Raw genomic sequence first — 20,111 nt, 5'->3', positions numbered from 1 at the left:
AGCTTTTACTTTGAAGGAGACTGTTTGGAGAGTAAAACGATGCATATTTGCGCACAACTCGGCATCTTCCACGCAAACCATGGGCAAGCACGGCAATCCGTTAGGTAATGCCAAGGTTTTTGGTCCGGCAGCCTCTATGATCAGCTTCACCCCACAAGCACTCGCAGCTGGTGGTTACCAGATGGATGCTAACCAGCTCTGAGGCCTCAGGGAAAGGACTGTAATGCTTACATTTTAAATTGAGCTGGAAAAAACAAACCCAGATTTTTACCAGCTTTTTCCACATAGTAACTAAATAAACTAGGCAAAGAAAACGTCCAGAACTTTGTAAGAAAATAACTTCACATGGCATGAATGCTTTCTGATATCTCAAATCTCTCAGCTCTCTCTGAAGCCCCCTTGTGGGGATGTAGAGCACTGTGTTAGGAATCAGTGATGTGCAATAAACAGGGCAGCATGTGTAGTAAGTCTGACACACCTCCTATGTGTTTGTGTCTCAGCTGAGCTCCAGGTCCGACAGCCCTCCCGCCATCCCTCCCCGGGTGCCGCCTCCTTTGCACAGGAACCAGCCTCGACCCCCAGTCTACAACGGCCCTCCCACCGATGGCCCCCTGCCCAGCCCCCCTCCTCCACCACCACCCCGCGACCCCATCCCAGACACGCCTCCCCCGGTGCCCCAGCGACCCCCGGAGATCTTCATCAACTACCCTGTCAACCAGCCTTCGCCCGTGGGCCGATATACCTGGGATTACGGCAGCTCGCCCAGTTCCCCAAACACGCCACCCAGCACACCGTCCCCTCGTATTGCCAGGCGGGGCTGCTCTCTCAGCGCCAGCCAGAATAGCCTCTGCCCTCTCTCTATTCCCACCTCTGCTCCACCTGTCCCCCCTCGCTACAACTCCAGCCCACACCTCCCTAAACTCCCACCAAAGACATACAAAAGGGAGCCGCTACAGGCACCAGTACAAAGCCTCTCATTGGTGGAGAACACCGACAGCAGCCACTGAGCCAACTTTTCCTTCACCACCACCGAAAGGCAAACTTCAAACTTGCTCCTTCAAACTACAACACAGATGACTCAAAGCTACTGATCTGAAAGAAAAACACTGCTCAACATACAAACTCCACCAACCCCCGCTGTGCCTCTCAGGGGGATCGGTAGCTCCACCTCCACATCGTTAAAACCCGCCGTGCCAATGAGAAACCCACACCGGTGTGCCAGCTATTAAACACCAAGGAGTGTTTGTCGGCTTGGAGCGTTACCTACTGCTCCTGATGATAAAAGTTCTCATGTCTCACACACTTCACTTACCCCACAGCCCTACACCTCCGTCACCAGTCGGGATGGCGGAGAGGAGGGGAGAATGTGGGGACCTTGGATTTTGTAGCTTCAACTGTCGTGCTTTTGTTTCTTTTGGGCATTGACGTGATTTGGAGTCCTGCTGCAGCTCACAGATGTAGCTCTCCCACAGTGGCTGTAAGCAGCAGATGTTTTCATTGTTTTTCCTAACTGAAAGCAAACAGTTGCCAAAGTCTTATTTTTATGCAGGGGGATAAGGGATTTTTTTTTTTTTTTTTTTTTTTTAAATAAATGTGACATTAGCAGAAACACCAAGGAGGTGACACTGAATCCCCTTCCCCCCTCACACCTTGTATCTCAGCTGAACACTGTGACTGTAAGAACACGAGTCAAACTTTTTCTTTTTTCTTTTTGAAGACGGGCCTCTCCACAGCCACAAAACGTTGCCTTTAAAAATAAATCCAACAGCGTTGACCTCTGACCCCAGGCTCCAGTTCTCTCAGCGCAGTCTTGAAAACGAGAGCTGAGAACACTCCATTTGCACATCAGTTTTGGGCAAAGTCAGCAGGTTTTGATTGGACTTACTAAATAAATAAAACATCCGTCTGCGCTGCACGATGGAGGGAAGTCTGCCACGATATCAAACAGCACCTCCAGGTCGAAGACAAGGACTCCGACGTGTCCTCCTGCTCTTCAAAAGCCGATGTCTTAACCGAACCCCTTAAGGATGTGCGCTGCTGTCTGACACTGTGCTCCTCTCCAGAAGCCACCCTCATGGCCAACTCTTCTTCTTTGGTATTAAAACTTAGCACTGGAAGCACGCATCCTCCCACCAAAGCTGGGTCTGCCCACGAGCCGCCGGTGGCTGCTCCAAAGACCTAAAAACAACCACCAATCCATGAAAAAGGAACTTTTTAACCCAGCTTCTTCTTCTTTCTCTTTTTTTTTTTTCTTTAATTTGCTTGAAACATTTTGTTTCCTTTTGGAAAGACTGAAATAATCCTCGCATCATGCTCAAAATGTGCCTTTTATTTTGTTTTCTACTTCACGAAAATAAGTAAACGGTGTCTAAAATGCTAAAAAAAATAAATAAAAATAAAGTTGCCTATGTAATGTTTAGAACAAAGCTATACACTATGAAATTGTACATGTTTGTGGATACTGTGTGTGTGTATATATAACATGTATACACTAACTAAATAATTTGTATAAAGTGACAAAGTTTTTTTCTGTTGTATTGTACGCTCATCCACATCTGTTCAGTCAAATATTGCCTAATAATCCACTGCTGCCACAGTTGGATAAAAAAGAAAAAACTCAGACGCAGGTCACCGTCACTAACTTACTCACAGACAATCTCCAATTTATTAACTAAGGAAAGCCATTATTTCTTCCCTGCCCCTTAGGTGTTTCAAAGCAATGAAATTACAGTTCAGTATGCCAAGCACTTAACGCGACCTTCACTTTGTACATCCTACTAATTGCCTTTTTTTTTCCTCCTCCAAGACTTTTTAATGGTTACACTCATTAAACAGAGGTTGGAATTGTTTTAAAGTTCCAGTTGAATACATGCAGACGTAAATTCAACTGCAAGTATTGGAGCATAGTAAATAATTTGAATTTTTTTTTTTCCCCTTTTTTTTTTTCTAGTTTTTTCTCCTGAGAAACACACTTTGTGCACTTTAGGCTGTACTGTTGAAGAGCCACAGTTGTTATAGGTCATGTTTGTAAACACAGTGGTCCTATGCAACTGTTAAACCTGCTTTCTACGTGGATCAGGGCAGAACAAACACACGTCTACCGCCTCGCTTTTATCCCCCATGCTGGGTCTGACATGTTCGACCGCCGTGAGCAGAATTGCTTAAAAAAAAAACCTCACTCGTGCCCTTTTATCTCTTTGCTTTTGCGCCGAAAGTACAGAGCCCCTCTATTCCTCGTGCTCGACGACGGTGGATAATTCAGTTTTTGATCCAACTAGGGATGAAAGGAGTGCATAGGAGGATTTCCATAAAGAGTAGAAGTGACTGCACTTGACTGTTTTTGCCCATGTTTTTGTCCCAAGTTTCTCATATCAGGATTGTTGGGGTTCATTTCAGGAGATGTTTTTTTTTTTTCCCCTTTTTAAACCCTCAACAGAACCTTTTTGGTGGCAGTGTAACAGCTTGATCCAGCATTTGGTTTATTTGATGGTATGTGGCCTTTTAACTGCTTTGTATTAATGGTCTTGATGAGATTAATAAATCACCCAGTCTTATTTTGTACTGAACTACTCCTTTCTCTTCATTTTGTTCCCTTATATGTAGACAGTGGAAATGAGGCCAATTGTTATTCTGAGCAGGGCACTCTGAAACTGCATCTGTGAGCAGACCGGCAGCAGAGACCCCATCAAAAGATCAATAAGTCACTGTCGCATCAGCGATAGAGAAGCTGCTTCATCACTGAGTTGCCCAACTAGTGCAGTGCCCATTCAGAGAGTGTAACTGATGATTTTTCTGTAGTTAGAATTCACATCACATGCAGGTCAAGTTAAGAGGATACACTCACTGGCCAGTTTATTAGTTACACCTTGTAGGGCAGCTATCGACTATTTCAGTAATAAAGTGACTGGATAAGAAATACTTTGGTCTTATTTGTGAGCAATGATAAATATTGAAGAGGGAAAAACCAGTAAAACATCGCTTTCCATTTCTAACTCCATACAACATCTGTCCAGGAAAAACCTTAACTGCTTCCTTTGTGTACATCGTGTACATGCCATATTGAAGTTACATGTTTAAAAATAAAACCTCTTAAATGAAAAAATGGATCATCTCACCGGCCCTTGAGGAGTTCGACACCTGTGATTTAACCAGTGTGACAGAAGACAGAATCATGGGTGGCACAGTGGTTAGTACTGTTACCTCACAGCAAGAAGGTCCTGAGTTCAATTCCACCATCAGGCTGGGGTCTTCCTGTGTGGAGTATGTGGGTTCTCTCCCAAAGACATGCAGTTAGTGAGGATAAGTTAGCTGGAAACGCTAAATTGGAAATTCATAGGTGTGAGTGCAAATGGTTGTTTGTGTCTATATGTTACACCCTGTGACAGACTGGTGGATGGATGGTATGAGACCGTTAAAAGTTTATCTTTTAATAGAACTTACAACTGTATGTACTGTGGACAAAAATAAATGGCTTTCATATTTTATGAGTTTATAACCTTTATTGTTTTTACAATATTAAAAGCAAGAAAATATATATATACTCTTCTCTGTTGAATTGAATGTCCTGTGAGCAGTGCCTGCATCTGTTCACTCGATTTTTGTTTTACCGTTCCCGTTTTCTAAAGTTCAACAGGAAAGGTGGCTCGTCTCAGGTCAGTAAATGTCTCTTAAAGATGTGATTGTAAGGGACGCAGTAAGTTCTGCGACGCTGGTAGGACGCCACGCGGTAAAGTCAACTGTCCTGTTTCTGGAAACCATCAGGAAGCCGTTGGAGCTGAAACGTCCAGGGATGTTTCCCACGTCGAGCCAGACAAAAGGAGCCACGGAGTCAGAGTGGAGGGTCACTGAGAAGCATGTCTTTTTTTCTTCCACCTTCGCCTGTGTGGAAGGACGCATCAGTCTTTAGTGACTTAAATAATAAAATGAAAAAACCTTGTGTGTGTGTATATCTATATATATCTATATGTATATACATATGTATATAGCTGGATAGCGTAGTGGTTAGACTACACACCTTTGGCGCAGAGGATCGCATGTTCGATTCCCACCTGGGGTGTCTGTATCCAGTAAGGGTCCTTACAGCTAGAGCTTAATGAGGTACGACCAAAATGCTACGGCAAGGGGGAGCCAGGACGCCAGGTCAGGGGGAGATATCATTACCCCCCCCACCCGAGATTAGGTACCAAGTGCGATTTCATGAAGGATATCTTGGCTTTTGTGAGTGCCTATACTCCTAGATGATAAGATAATCAGGCATAACCATAACCAAGTACAAGTCAAGTGTGGTACCAAAGAGATGGCCTTGATTGGCAAGACTGGATACGGCACACCTACTGTACATGGATGACATCAAGTATGCCAGGATATACAGCAAAGTAGTTGGCTACAACTGTAGCTTGCCTCCACATTGTGAATGTGAGAGTGAATGAATCAAGACCTACTCCCTGCCCGTGATCAGGTACCTGGCTTGGATAGTAAGCTGGCCTTGTCTTGACATCAAGACAAGAAAGCTCCTGCATGGGAGGGCTTCACCCTGAGGCTGTACGCTAAGCAGAAGGACTGGTGAGTGTCAGCACCACAATCCAACTGCTCAGTGAATACCGGAGGAACCATCATGGAAGGACAGACCCCTGCATGGTATGTACCAGTGGCAGATAGTGGAGGTAGCTGGACTGAAAGACAGCACAGGAACAAGCTCCATTACCAGGCTGCCCCTGACATATCCAGCACATAACAGCAGGGTGGAAGCCATAACCAAGTGGCCTGCGTAGTGTATAACCTGGAAGTCCCTAGGTCAAAATTGGAGATGCCCACACAAGGGTGGTAGAACGACCGAGCTAAGATCCTGGGAAGGTAGAGAAATACCAAGGGCTATCATCACTGGTCCCAGTGATAATAATCTTTTAAAGATTGTTTAAAAAAATGGCTTCCAAGTGCTGTTATGCCTGTAGAAGCTGCGCTTTCTGAGTAAAAATCAACGCTTACTGTAATGTTGGGTCTGCGGAGTCCTTGAGCATCTTTGGGCGAGCAGAGGAAGTGGTGGTTAGTGGGACCCTGCTGGCTGCTGTTGTCCTCCAGCTGGAAGGTGAGCAGGCAGGTAAGACGGGTACAGTTTCCGCATCCTGCCAGCAGGGTGGCGACGGGCTGTTTGAAGACAGCCACAGCGCTACCTCCGGGCACAAGCAGCATGCTTGAGTTTAGCGTGCAAACTGGATCCAGCTCAGTCAAGGAGAACACATTCACCTGATGCACAAAAGTACGACAACATTAACAGCGCCGGTTTAAATTTACAGTTCAACTGATCTGCACACCCCTACAAGCATTTAGACTTGAGAAAATATTCCTGTTTTTATCAACAGAAACTGAGGAATGTAATTTATTTATATATATATTCTGTCATATTTTACATAAACATATTACCACCCTCATTTTACCATGAAGCATCACATAACAGCAGCTAAAACTTTGATTTTTAAAGATGTTCATCACTGAAAACAGACAAACATGGGACTAATAAATAATAAATTATTCTGCCTCCTAAAGCCTACCACAGCCCTCAGCTTCAGGTCACGGCTCAGGTCTGAAATGGCGTAGATGAACAGTGTGTCGTCTTCCTCAAAAGCAACAGGAAGGACGGCTGCAAAGAAGCTCTGTGCAAAATAATGCAGCATTTTCCACTTTCCACCAAACTCTGTGCAAGCAGATACACAAAGATGACTATGTAAGTATTTTAGAAAACAACCTCCACGTTAAAATGATCAAACTACCAAAGCTAAGAACACAAAGTTCTGAAGCAGTCTACACAAACAACTTGTCTTGCCACTCACCAATCGACGACCAGGAAGGCGCCTGCCAAATATCATTGAGCTGCCAGTACAGCGCACCCATGGTGTGACCTTTGCCCTCTATAATTTCACTCCGACTCCTCCGATAAAACTCCGTCTGAGTCTTCACACACTGGGCCTGCATGACCTGGACATACAGTACAGTCAGCAAACTGTGTGACAACATTAACAGAGCTGAGCGGCTTAAAAAATAACATTATTTTATGCTTTTTTTTGCCAGCGACTCTTGCATTTGTAACTTGGGATATAGACAAATTAGCTTCGGCTGTTTTGTTGAACTGCTTGTTTTGGAGGAGATCATTAAATAAGCAACATATGTTCTTGTGCACACAACAAGACGCCCCCAGCCTGAGGTGCCTAGATGACCGCCAGTTTTTGTACCAGATCTTGGAAGATGCTGCTGAAAATCAGTTCTGCATTCAGTCACATCCGCCTGGACCACCCAATTGGAACATTGAGGTTCAAGAGGTCACTCAAGCAAATCTCCACGACAGCTTCTGCTCCCCTCAGGTTGGTTTTCTTTCACTGACAGTCTGAATACCACCTTAAAAGTATCACACACGTGGACGGTTTGCACCTCACCTGAGTGATGTAGAGAGTATCTGTAAATCTTTTCAGGGGATCGGTGGCGTTTGGCAGGTGGAAGTGTAGAGCAGCCTGCAGGATCATCTGCTGGTTTCCGTCTTCATGGTGTTGACGATGGGAAGTGAAATTACTGCCGTAGCTCCAGTCTTCTTTAATGGAAACCTGCAGCATCATAAAAGGAAAACACAAACAGTCAGCAACTTTAATCCATGTTTGCTTCTTTCTTTATAATATTTAGTTACCGGCTGCAAAGTGGAAAAGGACGGCCAGGACTGGAAACCATATTCAGAGGCAAAACGCGTCCGAGGGAAGGTCCTCCAGTCCCAGCAGTCGAGGATGTAGCTGTAGAAGTGAACGTCTCCGTAGTGAGGATCGTAGGGATTCTCCGCCACCCATCCCTCCTGCTCCGATTCAGCCCCGTTTGTTGGACTGGAGACGAGAAACGGGCGACTCTGGTCCTCCTGAAGGAGACGGGACTTGTTTCTACCGATTTGCAGGAGTAATACTGAAAATACAGTGCTGGGAAAGACTATTGCTCCAGTTCCTGATAATTAAAACATTTTTTTTTAAAACCTGCGTTTTGTATTTACTCGATTATCTTTGTTGAAACATGCAAGTGTGGCAAATATGTAAAAAACTAATAAATCTGGAAGGGAAAAACACTTTGGCAGTACCGTAAATTACAATACAGATAAATCAGTCATTTAAAACACAGATCCTTACATTAAGTGTGACATAACCAGACTCTCACCTCTTGCACAACCTTCTTTATGTTATCTACATAAAGCATCACATAGTCTCTGATGTATTTTGGCCTTTGAGAAGCTGGGATGTCGAACCAATCTGTCGCCAGAGCAGCTTCGTTTTCATTGTTACCGCTCCAAATTATTATAGAGGGGTGGGACTTCAGGCGCTGAACCTGAGCAGTAAAAATAAAATAAGAGAAAGAAATAAAGAGAAAAATCACTTCAAGCTTCTTTAGAATTTTAAATCTCCTCTCGAAGCCTTTCGAGAGAAACTGTGTGTTTGGTTTGTTTATCCAGTATTTTACACCTTCAAGAAATAAAACAATCACATCCGTATATCAACTGACCTGCTGGACGACCTCTTCTCTTACTGTCTGTATAAAGTCGGTCTCAGTGGGATACATTGCACAAGCGAACATGAAGTCCTGCCAAACCTAAAGACGTGTTTAAACACAGTGAGCAAACCATCTGTTTACAATATGTTCAGTGGTGTTACACAACCAAAGTCATGTAAAAATACCACAGACTGTTACATACATGTGCAAGAGCACAACAACTGGCATAAAGCTGGATGTCATATTACACAAAGCAGTGTACAGTCTGTCAATAAAGGTTTACATTTCGGGTAAACAAAAAAATGTTTTAGTCCTCATCAGGTCTTAAAATGACTACTACAACTACTCAATCAGTAGTCTATAGAACCACCTTTAACTGACTTTATCGGTCTCTCATTGGTTCAGTTCATTGAGCTTTTGGGGGCATTTGTTTGCACAGCTCTTTTAACATCCCGCCACAGCATTTCAATCAGCCTGAGGTCTGGACTTTGACTGGGTCATCACAACGTCTGCATACTTTTCTTTTTCAGCCATTCTGATCATCCTCCCATTGCCCCAAACGTTAGGTGTCAGACAGATGGCTTCACATCAAACAAAGGATAAATTGGTATACAGAGAAGCTCAGGGTGTCCAGGTCCTGTGGCTGCCAAACAAACCCAATTCATCACCGCTCCCCCACTGTGCAGTCAGAGAAAGAGCTACGTCTCAGCTCTTGGACTGCCGTACTTATCCTGTTGAATCCTATGGAAGCAGTGAGGTTTTAAACAGTTGTTCACAGTTTCTGCAATTTGGCTTATTTTTGTTGAATGATGACTTTGTCTAATATGCCACGAGTTGTTTATTTGAGGTTGTATTTACCAATTTTAAAACCTGCTAAGGACCAGATTATTTTTATTATGTCCTGATCTGCAAAACCTTATAAAGACAATTACATACAAAAAACCCTGCAGAAAAGTCACGTACCACATCAGTATTTCAAAGACCCATAAAGGATACTCTATTATATATCAAGACTACAATAAACTTTCTATCCAAAGAACTGTATCATCTTCAGTTAATAGACCACGGCAGTAAATATCACTTGGTTTATGTTGGTCTCTTGCACCTGTGGTTATCGCTACAAATGTCTCAAAGGACACAATGAAACAAGTATTTAAAGTTTTGTTTTTAAACACTAGAGGGCAGCGTCACTTACCATGATCCCCAACTCATCACAAATTTCATAAAAGAGATCCTGTTCATACACTCCTCCTCCCCAGACCCTGAGGGCATTCATGTTAGCATCTACTGCTGATTGCAACAAGTTCTTTAAGCTGCAAGACAGACAGACAGAAAGATCCGGCATTAATGAAAGTAAAATACTAAAAAGACCCGACACGTACCTACACACATGAGGCAAAAGAGGAATATAGGTTAAACTAAGCAGTGACCACTTAACTGAACTCAAAAGAATCAACCTCCACTCACACATCAGGGGTGACCTGGTCCTGGAAGGAGTGGACTGGGATCCAGTTGGAGCCTTTGAGGAAAATTGGTTTTCCGTTGATACGGAAATAAAAGCTCAAGCCCGGGGATCCAACAACTGGCTCCTGGATGAGCTCCACGGTACGAAAATACACCTGGGGGAGATACTCCCATGAGCACTTCCAATTTACTACAACAGCTACTTTAAAAATCAGTGAAAACTTCAACTGTCCCATTCAATGTGGGGCAAGTGGCATGAAAATGAAAAAGGGTGAAAAGTATTTTATTTTTCAACAAAGAATTCCTTTTCTAAGTGGACACATCCAAAAAGTGTTTTTCCTGAGAAAAACACTCTGAACTCTACTTCATTATTATTTCAACAGTCATTTGTGAGTGAGACTGTGGTGCAACGGAGGAAAAGGAAGAGATCATCAGGGAGACGGAAAGAATGAGATAAGAAGGAAACAGGTGTGTTTGCACAAGTGAAAACTTACATTAATAAAGTATTATTGTTATAAAAAACATGAAAAAGTGCTTACTGCTTAATTTTCAATTCAATATAGAGTACTTTAGAGCTTTTAGGGAAGCTGTATTGTCGTAGTAGCTTTTTATTTCGTCAATAAGACAGTCTCCTTTTCAAACTATTCATTTGTAGACATAGATTGAGCCGTTTGGCGACAATGAGAAGAGATGTGTTTGGAGGTGTACAGGTGAGGCTTTAAAACCTAAGACCAGTGCACCAGCTGTTAGGCATGGTGGTGGTAGCATCATGCTCTGGGGCCGTCGTGCTGCCAGTGATACTGGTACATTCCACAAAGTGGATGGAATAACTGAGGATTACCTCCAAAATCTTCAACTTCATAAGTTAGAACGTTAAAATTTAGACACGGTTGGGGTCTTTCAACAGGACAATGATCTCAAACATGTATCAAAACTGTTTTTCAAATGGATAAAGCAGTCTAAAAAGCGGCAACCACAACCTCAACTCTATTAAAATTTGAGGACTATGCTTAAAAGCCGGGTCTGTGCCAGGAAACCGATCATTTTAAACTAACTCTACCAATTCTACCAAAAAGAATGGTCAAACAACCAGCCAGAATTATGGCAGAAGCTTGTTTATGTAAATCAAAAGCTTCTAGTCAAGGCACAACTTGCTAAGGGACATTTAACCAAATGTTATTGAGAGTGTACGTGTGTATCTGATGCTGTATACTTTTGATTCTGTGTGGTTTAGAGAAAATCCAATAAAAACTCATCAGCTATTTGTTTGTGAAGTCTGCATTAAATTCTGCACTTTTGTTGTTAAACTGGACATCACACGTGAGTTACTGTGAAACTCAGGGACATTGTTCACTCAGTAGACACAGAACAATAGAGATAGAGAAGAGATAGATAAAACTGTTGACCCAATTAATTGCACGGTGATTAAAACCCATAAATATTTATGACTTTATTCTTCAATAAAGTCATAAATCATGTGAGAAGTAGGGTCATTTCTACAGAACCAAACTTTGTCTTGTAACCGTAAGACCCCACTCGATGCTGGCCTTTTTTAAACATTACAGGTTTAAGTTATCCGCATTGTCTTCAGTTTTCAGACTTGGAGGCTGCGATAAATTCAACTGTGATTAAAATCCATAAATAAAAAATGAGGAGACTGCAAGTGCTGACAGGCAGCACACTCTCACCTTAGACTCTGTGCTGAAAATTAAAAACTCATCCTGAAATCCTCTGATAGTGAGACGGTAAAACGGTTGTTCTCCATGTCCGTTTGGCCACCATAGCTTCACCTGATTGGCCTGAATGAAGAAAAAAAACAAAGCATGAGCATGGACAGGTAATTGATATTACACACAACAATGGGACTGAGTCATTTCAAGTACCGTGTTGATGAGTATGGTGAAGTTGCTCTTGGTCTTTCCAGGGTTAAAGTGTGTCTGGAAGGTTTGTTCTGAATCCAGTTCAGGTATGGAGAGTGTGAGCTGGCCACGTGCTGTCTGAACTGCATCTATAAGAAGCTCAACCTGCACCCTCCACTGGGAGAAGGCATCATCTGGACAGATTGATTATTCAAAAAAAGACACAGGGAATACTGGAATAAGTAAGAGAGAAAGCTTTTGTGATATGCTTTCACGCTATAAGAAAGGAAATCAAATCCTGAATGGACAGCGTGGACGACGCAGCCATGAAAAGCATTTTAAGAATGCCTTGTGTTTTTTTCCCCATCTGCGTGCAGGAAGCAGTTAAAAGGTTCAGCAAGATCTGGTGAGTTAATTCTTAAAACTATCGGGAAGATTCTCAGAACTTTCTGGAAAATAGCCCTAATAGCCCAAGATCCTTCCTGAGGAAGTCACAACAGAACACTGAACTCCAAAAATCTAAATGCAGTGCAGCTCGCAAAAAATAAATAAATAAAATTCCTTTATGTGTTGAGTGCCTGCGTCTTACACAACTGCTCTTATGCAACTGATAAATAATGCACTACTCTCTATCAGAGGAGAGACACTAAGGCTTTATAAAATTCTCCTTATATCTGAAAGCGCCCCTGTTTGACTATCCATTTTTTCCCAAGAAAAGGTTGGTGATCAAGATTAGATGGGACGTACTGTAGAGAGGGACAGAGGAAACCTGGACGAGCTGCAGAATATCAAAAGCCTCGAGTCGAACGCCTTTCCACAGTCCCATCGTGGGGAACGAAGGTCCCCAGTCCCAACCGAAAGAGCTCTGCTCCTGGACCAACACAGACACTGAGGTTTATTTTAGTTCAGGCACAGTTACAGGTTCATATGTATTGGCTCATGTCATCCACGGCAGTGGATTTTAAAGTCAAGCTTTCACAATACCACGGAAGGGCAGGCTTTAAGCTTTATTTATAAAGGGTTTGCTGTTATGTTTGAAGGTATTCATTCTCTGTTTTTATCAGTTTATTTTCTAGAAGGGAGGGACTTACTTTTCTGATAAAATTGACATGGCATTCCCCTTTTTGGACACCTGGAGGACATTCAGGAGGAACTACGTAAGACGTATGAGCTTTCCTCTGCTCAGATGCGTAAAGAATCGGTGACAGCAAACCAACTTGCAGAACATTTTCGCCGTCTTTCAGCAGGTCTTTCACAGAAAAGTCCTACATACCAAAGAAGCACAGCACACAGGTGATACATATGCAAGAACATGTGGGGGGGCGCTTTGTGCTTGTTTCAAGTTAAACATACATATCGACAAAACATGTTGTAGGTCTTTCCAAGAGCAATCCCATTGAGTGAAATCGACCCAACGGTGTCCACGCCATCAAACACAAGAAGCACCTTCTGCTTGACACTATCAAGAGATTCCGCAGATTAGTTAGAGAGAGAGCACAAGAAGTCTCTAAATTATGACCTATACTGGTATAGTGACCTCAGCTCAGCAGACAATGTAAATGTGGTTGTGTATGTCCAGTTGTTGAGTGCAATCCATCGATAAGAGACATCGTTGAACCTGAAATACGGGTCCTGAAAGACAAAAAAGGACAGGGTTTATCTACCAGGAATGACAAATGCTAGTCCTCTCTTAGTTTTTGGCTGTCAAATGTTTTACCAGCACATGCAGTACATTTTATGTCAGTGCATAACGTGTTTAAAGGGTGCGGCTCTGGGGAGGCCAATCAATGACTGACAATGTTCCACTGTATGTTTTTCCAGTCCAGCTCTTGTGTAACTTGGCATACTCCAACCTTTTCTCTTGGCTTCCCTTCCTTATGAATGGGTTCTTGACAGCAACCTGTCCACAGAGACCTTCTGATCAGGCTTCAATGAACAGAAGCTGGATCAGCTGAATCAGACCTTTCAGATACTGTTCACTCACTGTAGGTAGTTTGGTGGGTCTGTCACTTCTTTATTTGTCCTTCACTTTTCCACTTTCCTCAATTTTTTTTAAAGACACATTGCACATCATGCTGATATGCCATTTTTTCAGCTATTAGCTCTTTGGGAATCACCTTCTTGATATAATGGGTTATATGCTAGGTTTTTATGTGTAAAGAGAACATTGGTTTTTCCCTGCAGTTAGGTCCCTGTTTTATACTTGAATTGTTTTATGCATAGATCAGTGTTAAGAGCTTTATTAAATGAACAAACGAACAAAAGCATTGTTCTTAAAATGGTCGGGTTCAAGGACTCACCAGAAAATGAGTGAAAAAGACCTTCAGAAAGCCTGGATAACTATTGCTCAAGACCATTTGTCACCTATCACAAACCTGCTGCTCCTTGCAGTAAATACTTCGAACAGCAGACATATACTCAGAGTTTTGACATTTGTTTCCTTCTTGGAACTGGGATTAACCTTTAGTCTCACTTGTAAATGTCTTTCACTCATGCAGGCTGTCTGATCTAATATATTTTACACACAATCTAAACATTTGATAAATGCCTACATAGAATAAGATTTATAGGGATCAGTTAAAAATGCATTACTTAAATGCACATAAATCAAAGATTAGAGACTACAAATTAACACCATGAAGTGGATCGTCTTACCGTGATGTATCCCTGCTGCTGCAGAGCTGAGTGGACACAGCCTGGGACCTGTGCAGGCAGTAACAATGAACCGTTGGAGTTTGACAGCCTCCATTTGCCGTTCAGGCTCACAGTGAGACGCTGCTGCAGAGAAAACACCGAGAAAACACCGGAAAACAAACACCAGCAGGCCCAGCCACAGAGGCGCACATGCAGCAGCATAGTTTAGAGCTCGTTGTAGGCACGGAGAGTTCACTCAATCTTTCATAATTGTGTACTCTTTTCGTTCTAGCTTCGTTTACCGATACTGGGCTTCCGTGTTTGTCACGTGAGACGCTCGTGGTAGTCAGCTGTTCGCAGGCAGGAAGTTAAGGCGCGAAAAAGAGAAGCTTTGTTAACTCACCTTTCAACAAAATCCTGCTACAGCTTTAATATAAAAATATAATTTAAACATGAATTTAATTTTTTTTTTAAAAGCATAATTTCCTAATCAACATAAACAGATTTACTTATCTTAGAGGGACCAAATAAGGGAGTGTTTTGCATTTTTAAACACAAGGGTGTGTATACAACATTTACCGACATGGTGAGCAATTATGGAAAACTATGGAAAACAACTCAAGCAAAATGGAAGTCGGAGAAAGCCTTTATATTTAGCAGATCTCTTAGGAGACAATATTTCTAAGCCTAACAATATACAGTATTGTGAAAAAATTTAGTCACTCTTCGTTTCTTTACATCATTTCTAGAGAGCCAGACTTTCTGAAGGTCCTTTGAAGTTTTTCTTTGGACATTTGCTGCCTTTTCACTCATTCTTAGCTTAGTATAAAGCTTAGTCATTGTAAAGCTATATTTTTTGTTAAATCACTTACCACTGACATACGAATCAAGTATTTTTTAAAAAGGTACCTAACTCAGGGATCTTTTAAATTCTGACCCTTCAGTTGATCTATTGTTCATTAATGGGTCATCAGAAATGGTCTCACTGGAAGAGTAGTCAACAAGCCATTATAACACCATCAGTAATGGATTGCCCTCCCAGAACGCAGACCTCATTATTGAAGCTATGTGGGATTATCCTGAGAGAAGGAACAAAAACCAGCAAATATGCATAGAGCTTTAATGTCCCTCATGAGGTATTCCTGAAGACAAGTTAAAGAAACGACAAAAAAAACCAAACAAACAAAAAAAAAAAAAAAAAAAAAAAAACCCACACACTTGCCAGAGGGTGAAATGGGTTTGGTGAAAAATAAAACTGATACCAAATACTGAGTTTCAAGGTCATTTGAATTGTATGAACTCAGCTTTTACCTTATACACCAAATTTGGTTATGTTGCAATTGTTGCATCAGTTACAAAACAAAAGCAAGAGGTGTCTCAGTAACATTCACACAGTATGGTACTTAAAACATGGTACAGATGGTTTTACTAAAGACAAGACTTCAGTATAGTCTTCAAAGTCAAGCAGTGTTCAGGGGATTTTTAAATGCATCAAATGAAAACAAAAAAAACAAAACGAATATCACACTGGTTTTATGGTTTAAGTAACTTTATTGAAGGGAAACTAAAAAGAAACAGAGCGACAAGTTGATTATCAACCATCAGCTTTGCATCATATTTTTAGGGCTACAAGAAGACAGTGTTCGAGTGGGTGTAAAACTAAGAGCTCAACTACTGGCTTCTAAATAACAAAAAGAAGTAGAAAGCCTTTGAGGGGAACCAAATTTTTTCCAACTGTTCAACCTTACAATCCACATAATTTGCAGAAACATATCAGATAATATAGCCTACCTTTATTAACATGCATAAAATACAACATTGAAGTTCTTACATTTGTTTCTTTAACATTGATATATACTGCTGTGCTTCTCTGTACACACTTTGATAGTGGAATAAGATACACTTCTTTCCTCAGATAATAAACTTCATTTACTATGCATCAGAAGAACAAACTGACATCGCACCGGTCCTGGAGGCAGACAGGGTCCACTAAACAGTTTCTTCATTGTCACAGATTTGTATTTGTTTTTTCCTTAAGTGCAGCAGAATACTGCCAATTTGAGAATTCAAAATTTACAACAATGGCAAAACACAGACTTTGCCCCAAATGCTCAAAGAAGCCCGGCCTATGACGAAGTATCAACCCCAGAGGATCCAGTCTGTGTACAAGTGGATCAGCGTAGGGTTGATGCTGCTCAGCATGAGGAGACCAGCTGCATCAGATTCTACCAAGTGTGTGCAGAGTAAATGACTATCATCACCAATTTTGGGTTGAAAACTCTTACCGGTGCATGCTCAAGCCGAGTCTATAGACCACGATAGTTTTCGTGATTTATATACATTTTTTTATTTGAACTCTGTATAAAACAGGAGTCGAAACTTTACAGAAACTGGCACATGTCCTAGAGAGAAAACACTATCTTCTTATGAGCGCGCAGGTGGGAAAAGGAGGGGTAAAATGCTCTGATTAACCAAAAAGAACAAAACAAAAGAAAAACAAAAAAAATAATAATAAAGTGAAAAAGTAAAACAGAATCCCAAAATTTTAAGTTTGAACCAGCAACCACATTTTCACCAGCGTTCCAAACGATCCCATCACATTGCGTATTTTTGTGTCCATTCTTTTGCCATTTTGGTGTATCTGCAAAGAAAAAGGGGGGCAAACATTAACTTCACTGATTTAATACAAAAATTCCTGTCTTCAAGTCATACCCAAAATATCAGCAGCATTTCTTCATGCACCTGAACACATTGCTACTTTTTTTGAAGGCCATGCCAAGTTAGCGCCCTGACTGATCACGTCCAGATTAGCACAGAAATAAGATGTCAAAAGTCCAAGTGTGAAGCAACAGAACTTTTTTTTTTTGGAGGGGGATGGGTATACAATCCTTTTCATGCTGGAGCTAGCAGATGTGTGCATGCAAAGACAACATTGTTTTTGAACTTGGCCGAGTGATGAGACGAGCCATCATTACTACTCTCAATATCCATGTTTATACCCAGATTAAATTAAATCCTATTATAAAAAGGACTTTAACACTGCATTTGGGTGGTTTCAGCTTACTTTGCTTCTTACCTGTTTTAGGAAGTTTTATTTCTTTCTTGTTCCAGCATTGAATTAAAATTTGTATTCGTACCCCCCCACCCCACGCCACGCCATAGTGTATCCTCTGAATCAAACCACATTTAGAGTGATCTAAGCGAGAACTGGTAGCCGGTCATTTTAATCTCATAATAAAAATTGTTCTTCACTTGGGAATAATCCTGCACAGTAAATCATTTGATAAACATGACGTGTTATACTGCTGGTGATATAACTTCCAATGCAGACTGTTGCATAAGCAGTTTTCTCACACCACACTGCAGCCCTGAACTCCGACATTACCTGGAGAAGCCAAATGCGAGAACGGACAAAAAAAAAAAAAAAAAAAAAAAAAAAAAGGCGCGTTGTCAGAACAGACATTAAGTTGTCAACCCTGTAGAAGTCTGTGTGACGTCCAATTGGGCGCATGTGAGAATGGAGTGGGTGTCGGGTCCTGCCTCCTTCACGCTCAACCCCAAAGCACCACCGTCTAAATCAAATTGAGTATTTCCGCAGCGAGAACGCATCTGAAGCAGACCATTTCCTGTTGTGTGCTACATGACAAAGGGCAACTTAGACAACCTGATTTTCTCCTCACTGTCCAGAGTTCATGTGTGGGGAGAGGAAAGGGGAGGAAAAAAACAAAAACACCCCCCAAAAAAACAAAAAGCCTTTGGCGTGTTTGAAAATACTGGCCAATTAGCAACGCTCTTATCCAACAAACCTAACCATCATATCACATTTCTCATTTGTTTGTCAGCCCTGCCTTAGTTTCAGACATCAAGCTTATGAATGCAGCCTTTTTTGACAGCCAGCTGTTGCAGTGTCCTTAAATGCATCACCATGAACATTTTTCCACAATGCTGTGACATCTGTTCAACAATGCAACTGACAAATGCAGGCAACCCATCATTAACTGTGGGATTATCCTCAAGTCTCTACAAGTTGATACTAGAAATCACACCAAAGAATAAAACTTGTGGGGTTAAAAAGAACAAAAAAAAAAAAAGTATAGGTAGTTAAGGAGGCGCTTCCTTATTACCAGACTATAATTTCATGGAACACTAAAAGGGTTTTTCTATTTCATCTTGATTTTCCTCTGCCCTGTGTTAGCGGTACACCACAATACTCAAGTGTCCATTATATCCACAGGCAGAAATTTTCAGTTAACTTCTTTATTTCCAGCAGGAGAGTGCAACTACAGGAAATCAAGGTGCACATAAAACTCCAAACCCACACCCTGAGAGCAGAGCAGGGTCAATATGTTATTCGGCACGTAGAGACAAAGATTAGTACAAGCAGCTCAGTGTAGTCACACTCTTTAGAACAGATTCAAGCCTCTAGTTATGTACTGAGCAGAGCATCACAACATATCCGATCACTTAGCACTAGCCAAGATGCAGTGATGGCTCTTGGCCTTACCCTAAAGCATGGCATACTTGACTGTCCACTCCTGTGCTAGTTTATTGTACCTAATAGGATAAAACTAGGTTTTATAATATACCCTAGAGATAAAGGTAAATTTGACATCAATGCAATCAGCAACTTTGAAACCGCAACACTTATTGCAAACAGAGCACCATAAAACTCTGCTGTTCCTTTTCGGAGACAGAATTGGTCAGTTCACATGTTTAGAGGTTAGTTTTTCCACACAATATTTATACTTACTTCTGACTATCTGTTTTGTAGATTCGTGCGATCTCTGGCACTAGCGGGTCATCAGGGTTTGGGTCACATAGGAGTGAGCAAATGGAGAGAAGAACTGCAAGAAACATATGGATGCTAAGCATTCTTTAACATTTATTATATTTTAGATGGCTTTAAAAAAAATAAACAAATATTTAAAAAAAGGGAATGTTTAATTTCCCTTGACATTTCAATTTATTTACACAATTTATATTAGCATGTTAAGGTAAAGAAATGGTTTACCATATTCTAAATTTTAAACTCAAACTGTAGACATTAAATATTATTTGTACAGGTCTTGCTGATCCAAAAAACAGGGAAATAAATACCTGGTTAAAAATATGGGCCTAAGTAAATTGTATAAGTTGGGTGTTAATGAACAGATGTCCTCATACCTTTAGAAATAGTAAGCGCAGGAGACCACTGTGATCTGAGAATATCCAGACAGATACTGCCGTTACTGTTAATATTTGGGTGGTAAATTCTTGTCGTAAACGCAACCTGAGAGAAAAATAAACAAAAACACAGTGAAAAGCTATACAAAACATAGTGACAACAACATGTCCGTGTTATGCAACTCAGATACTTTGACACAAGGCACTGACGTGTGACGCTCATGACTGTCAAGTTCTGGAATGACAGGTATTACTTCATGTGGGCTACTGGCCAATGTTCATGGCGCAAGAATCACAAGGCCTGCTCTATTTACTATAAATGTAGTGTTTTTGAAGGCATCTTCCTCATGTGTAAAGGAAGTGCTGTTCAGCACTTTAAAGTATAACATTTGACCCTTGTTGTTGATACTTTACGCTGTAAACTGGACATTTTTTCATATTAACAACTGCCTAGAGCATGACAGATTATTTCCATATTTC

At 41.4% G+C, this 20,111-nt stretch overlaps 3 protein-coding genes across 4 annotated transcripts in view; 1 reads left to right on the top strand and 2 right to left on the bottom strand.

The window, feature by feature from the left end:
• sos2 (son of sevenless homolog 2 (Drosophila)) overlaps positions 1 to 3,559 on the top strand; it is a 39,956-nt gene extending 36,397 nt beyond the window's left edge. Inside the window, exon 23 of the mRNA XM_031736979.2 lies at positions 501 to 3,559. Within this exon, the coding sequence (XP_031592839.2) occupies positions 501 to 1,007 (507 nt within the window). The 3' untranslated portion in view covers positions 1,008 to 3,559. The remainder of the gene's footprint in view (positions 1 to 500) is intronic.
• manba (mannosidase, beta A, lysosomal) lies at positions 2,921 to 14,793 on the bottom strand. Of its 2 annotated transcripts, XR_005609375.1 has the most exons (18): positions 14,490 to 14,793; positions 13,372 to 13,466; positions 13,188 to 13,293; positions 12,926 to 13,099; positions 12,582 to 12,705; positions 11,859 to 12,028; positions 11,664 to 11,774; positions 9,979 to 10,130; positions 9,707 to 9,824; positions 8,524 to 8,610; positions 8,182 to 8,349; positions 7,673 to 7,891; positions 7,428 to 7,592; positions 6,828 to 6,972; positions 6,549 to 6,691; positions 5,986 to 6,243; positions 5,015 to 5,672; positions 4,744 to 4,878 (listed from the first exon to the last, which is right to left on the bottom strand). XR_005609375.1 is itself a non-coding variant. In XM_031737050.2 (17 exons), exons 1-17 carry the CDS (start codon positions 14,688 to 14,690, stop codon positions 4,654 to 4,656), a joined length of 2,661 nt encoding a protein of 886 aa, XP_031592910.2. In that variant the 5' UTR covers positions 14,691 to 14,793; the 3' UTR covers positions 2,921 to 4,653. The 2 variants fall into 2 exon arrangements, 1 of the variants encoding a protein (XP_031592910.2); XM_031737050.2 differs by lacking the exon at positions 5,015 to 5,672 and having other exon boundaries at positions 2,921 to 4,878.
• A 1,206-nt stretch (positions 14,794 to 15,999) lies between these two features.
• The window catches only part of LOC116318044 (ubiquitin-conjugating enzyme E2 D2-like), a 6,479-nt gene continuing 2,367 nt past the window's right edge, over positions 16,000 to 20,111 (bottom strand). Inside the window, exons 5-7 of the mRNA XM_031736945.2 lie at positions 19,632 to 19,737; positions 19,219 to 19,312; positions 16,000 to 17,109 (exon numbers count right to left, since the gene is read on the bottom strand). Of these exons, the coding sequence (XP_031592805.1) occupies positions 17,064 to 17,109; positions 19,219 to 19,312; positions 19,632 to 19,737 (246 nt within the window). The 3' untranslated portion in view covers positions 16,000 to 17,063. The remainder of the gene's footprint in view (positions 17,110 to 19,218; positions 19,313 to 19,631; positions 19,738 to 20,111) is intronic.

The sequence above is a fragment of the Oreochromis aureus genome, linkage group 19, assembly GCF_013358895.1.
Source record: "Oreochromis aureus strain Israel breed Guangdong linkage group 19, ZZ_aureus, whole genome shotgun sequence".
NCBI classification, from domain to species: domain Eukaryota; kingdom Metazoa; phylum Chordata; class Actinopteri; order Cichliformes; family Cichlidae; genus Oreochromis; species Oreochromis aureus.
The sequence above is the reverse complement of the archived record's forward strand: the minus strand, read 5'-3'. Positions and strand labels throughout refer to the sequence as shown.

Bases quoted from the DNA above. Each gene is read 5' to 3' on its own strand.
- manba (XM_031737050.2), bottom strand. From the start codon at position 14,690: ATGCTGCTGCATGTGCGCCTCTGTGGCTGGGCCTGCTGGTGTTTGTTT. The intron at 13,100-13,187 runs GTATGTTTAACT...TTTGGTATGTAG, and splicing joins ACAACATGTTTTGTCGATAT to GACTTTTCTGTGAAAGACCT. The intron at 6,244-6,548 runs GTAGGCTTTAGG...TTTGTGCATCAG, and splicing joins ACCTGAAGCTGAGGGCTGTG to GTGAATGTGTTCTCCTTGAC.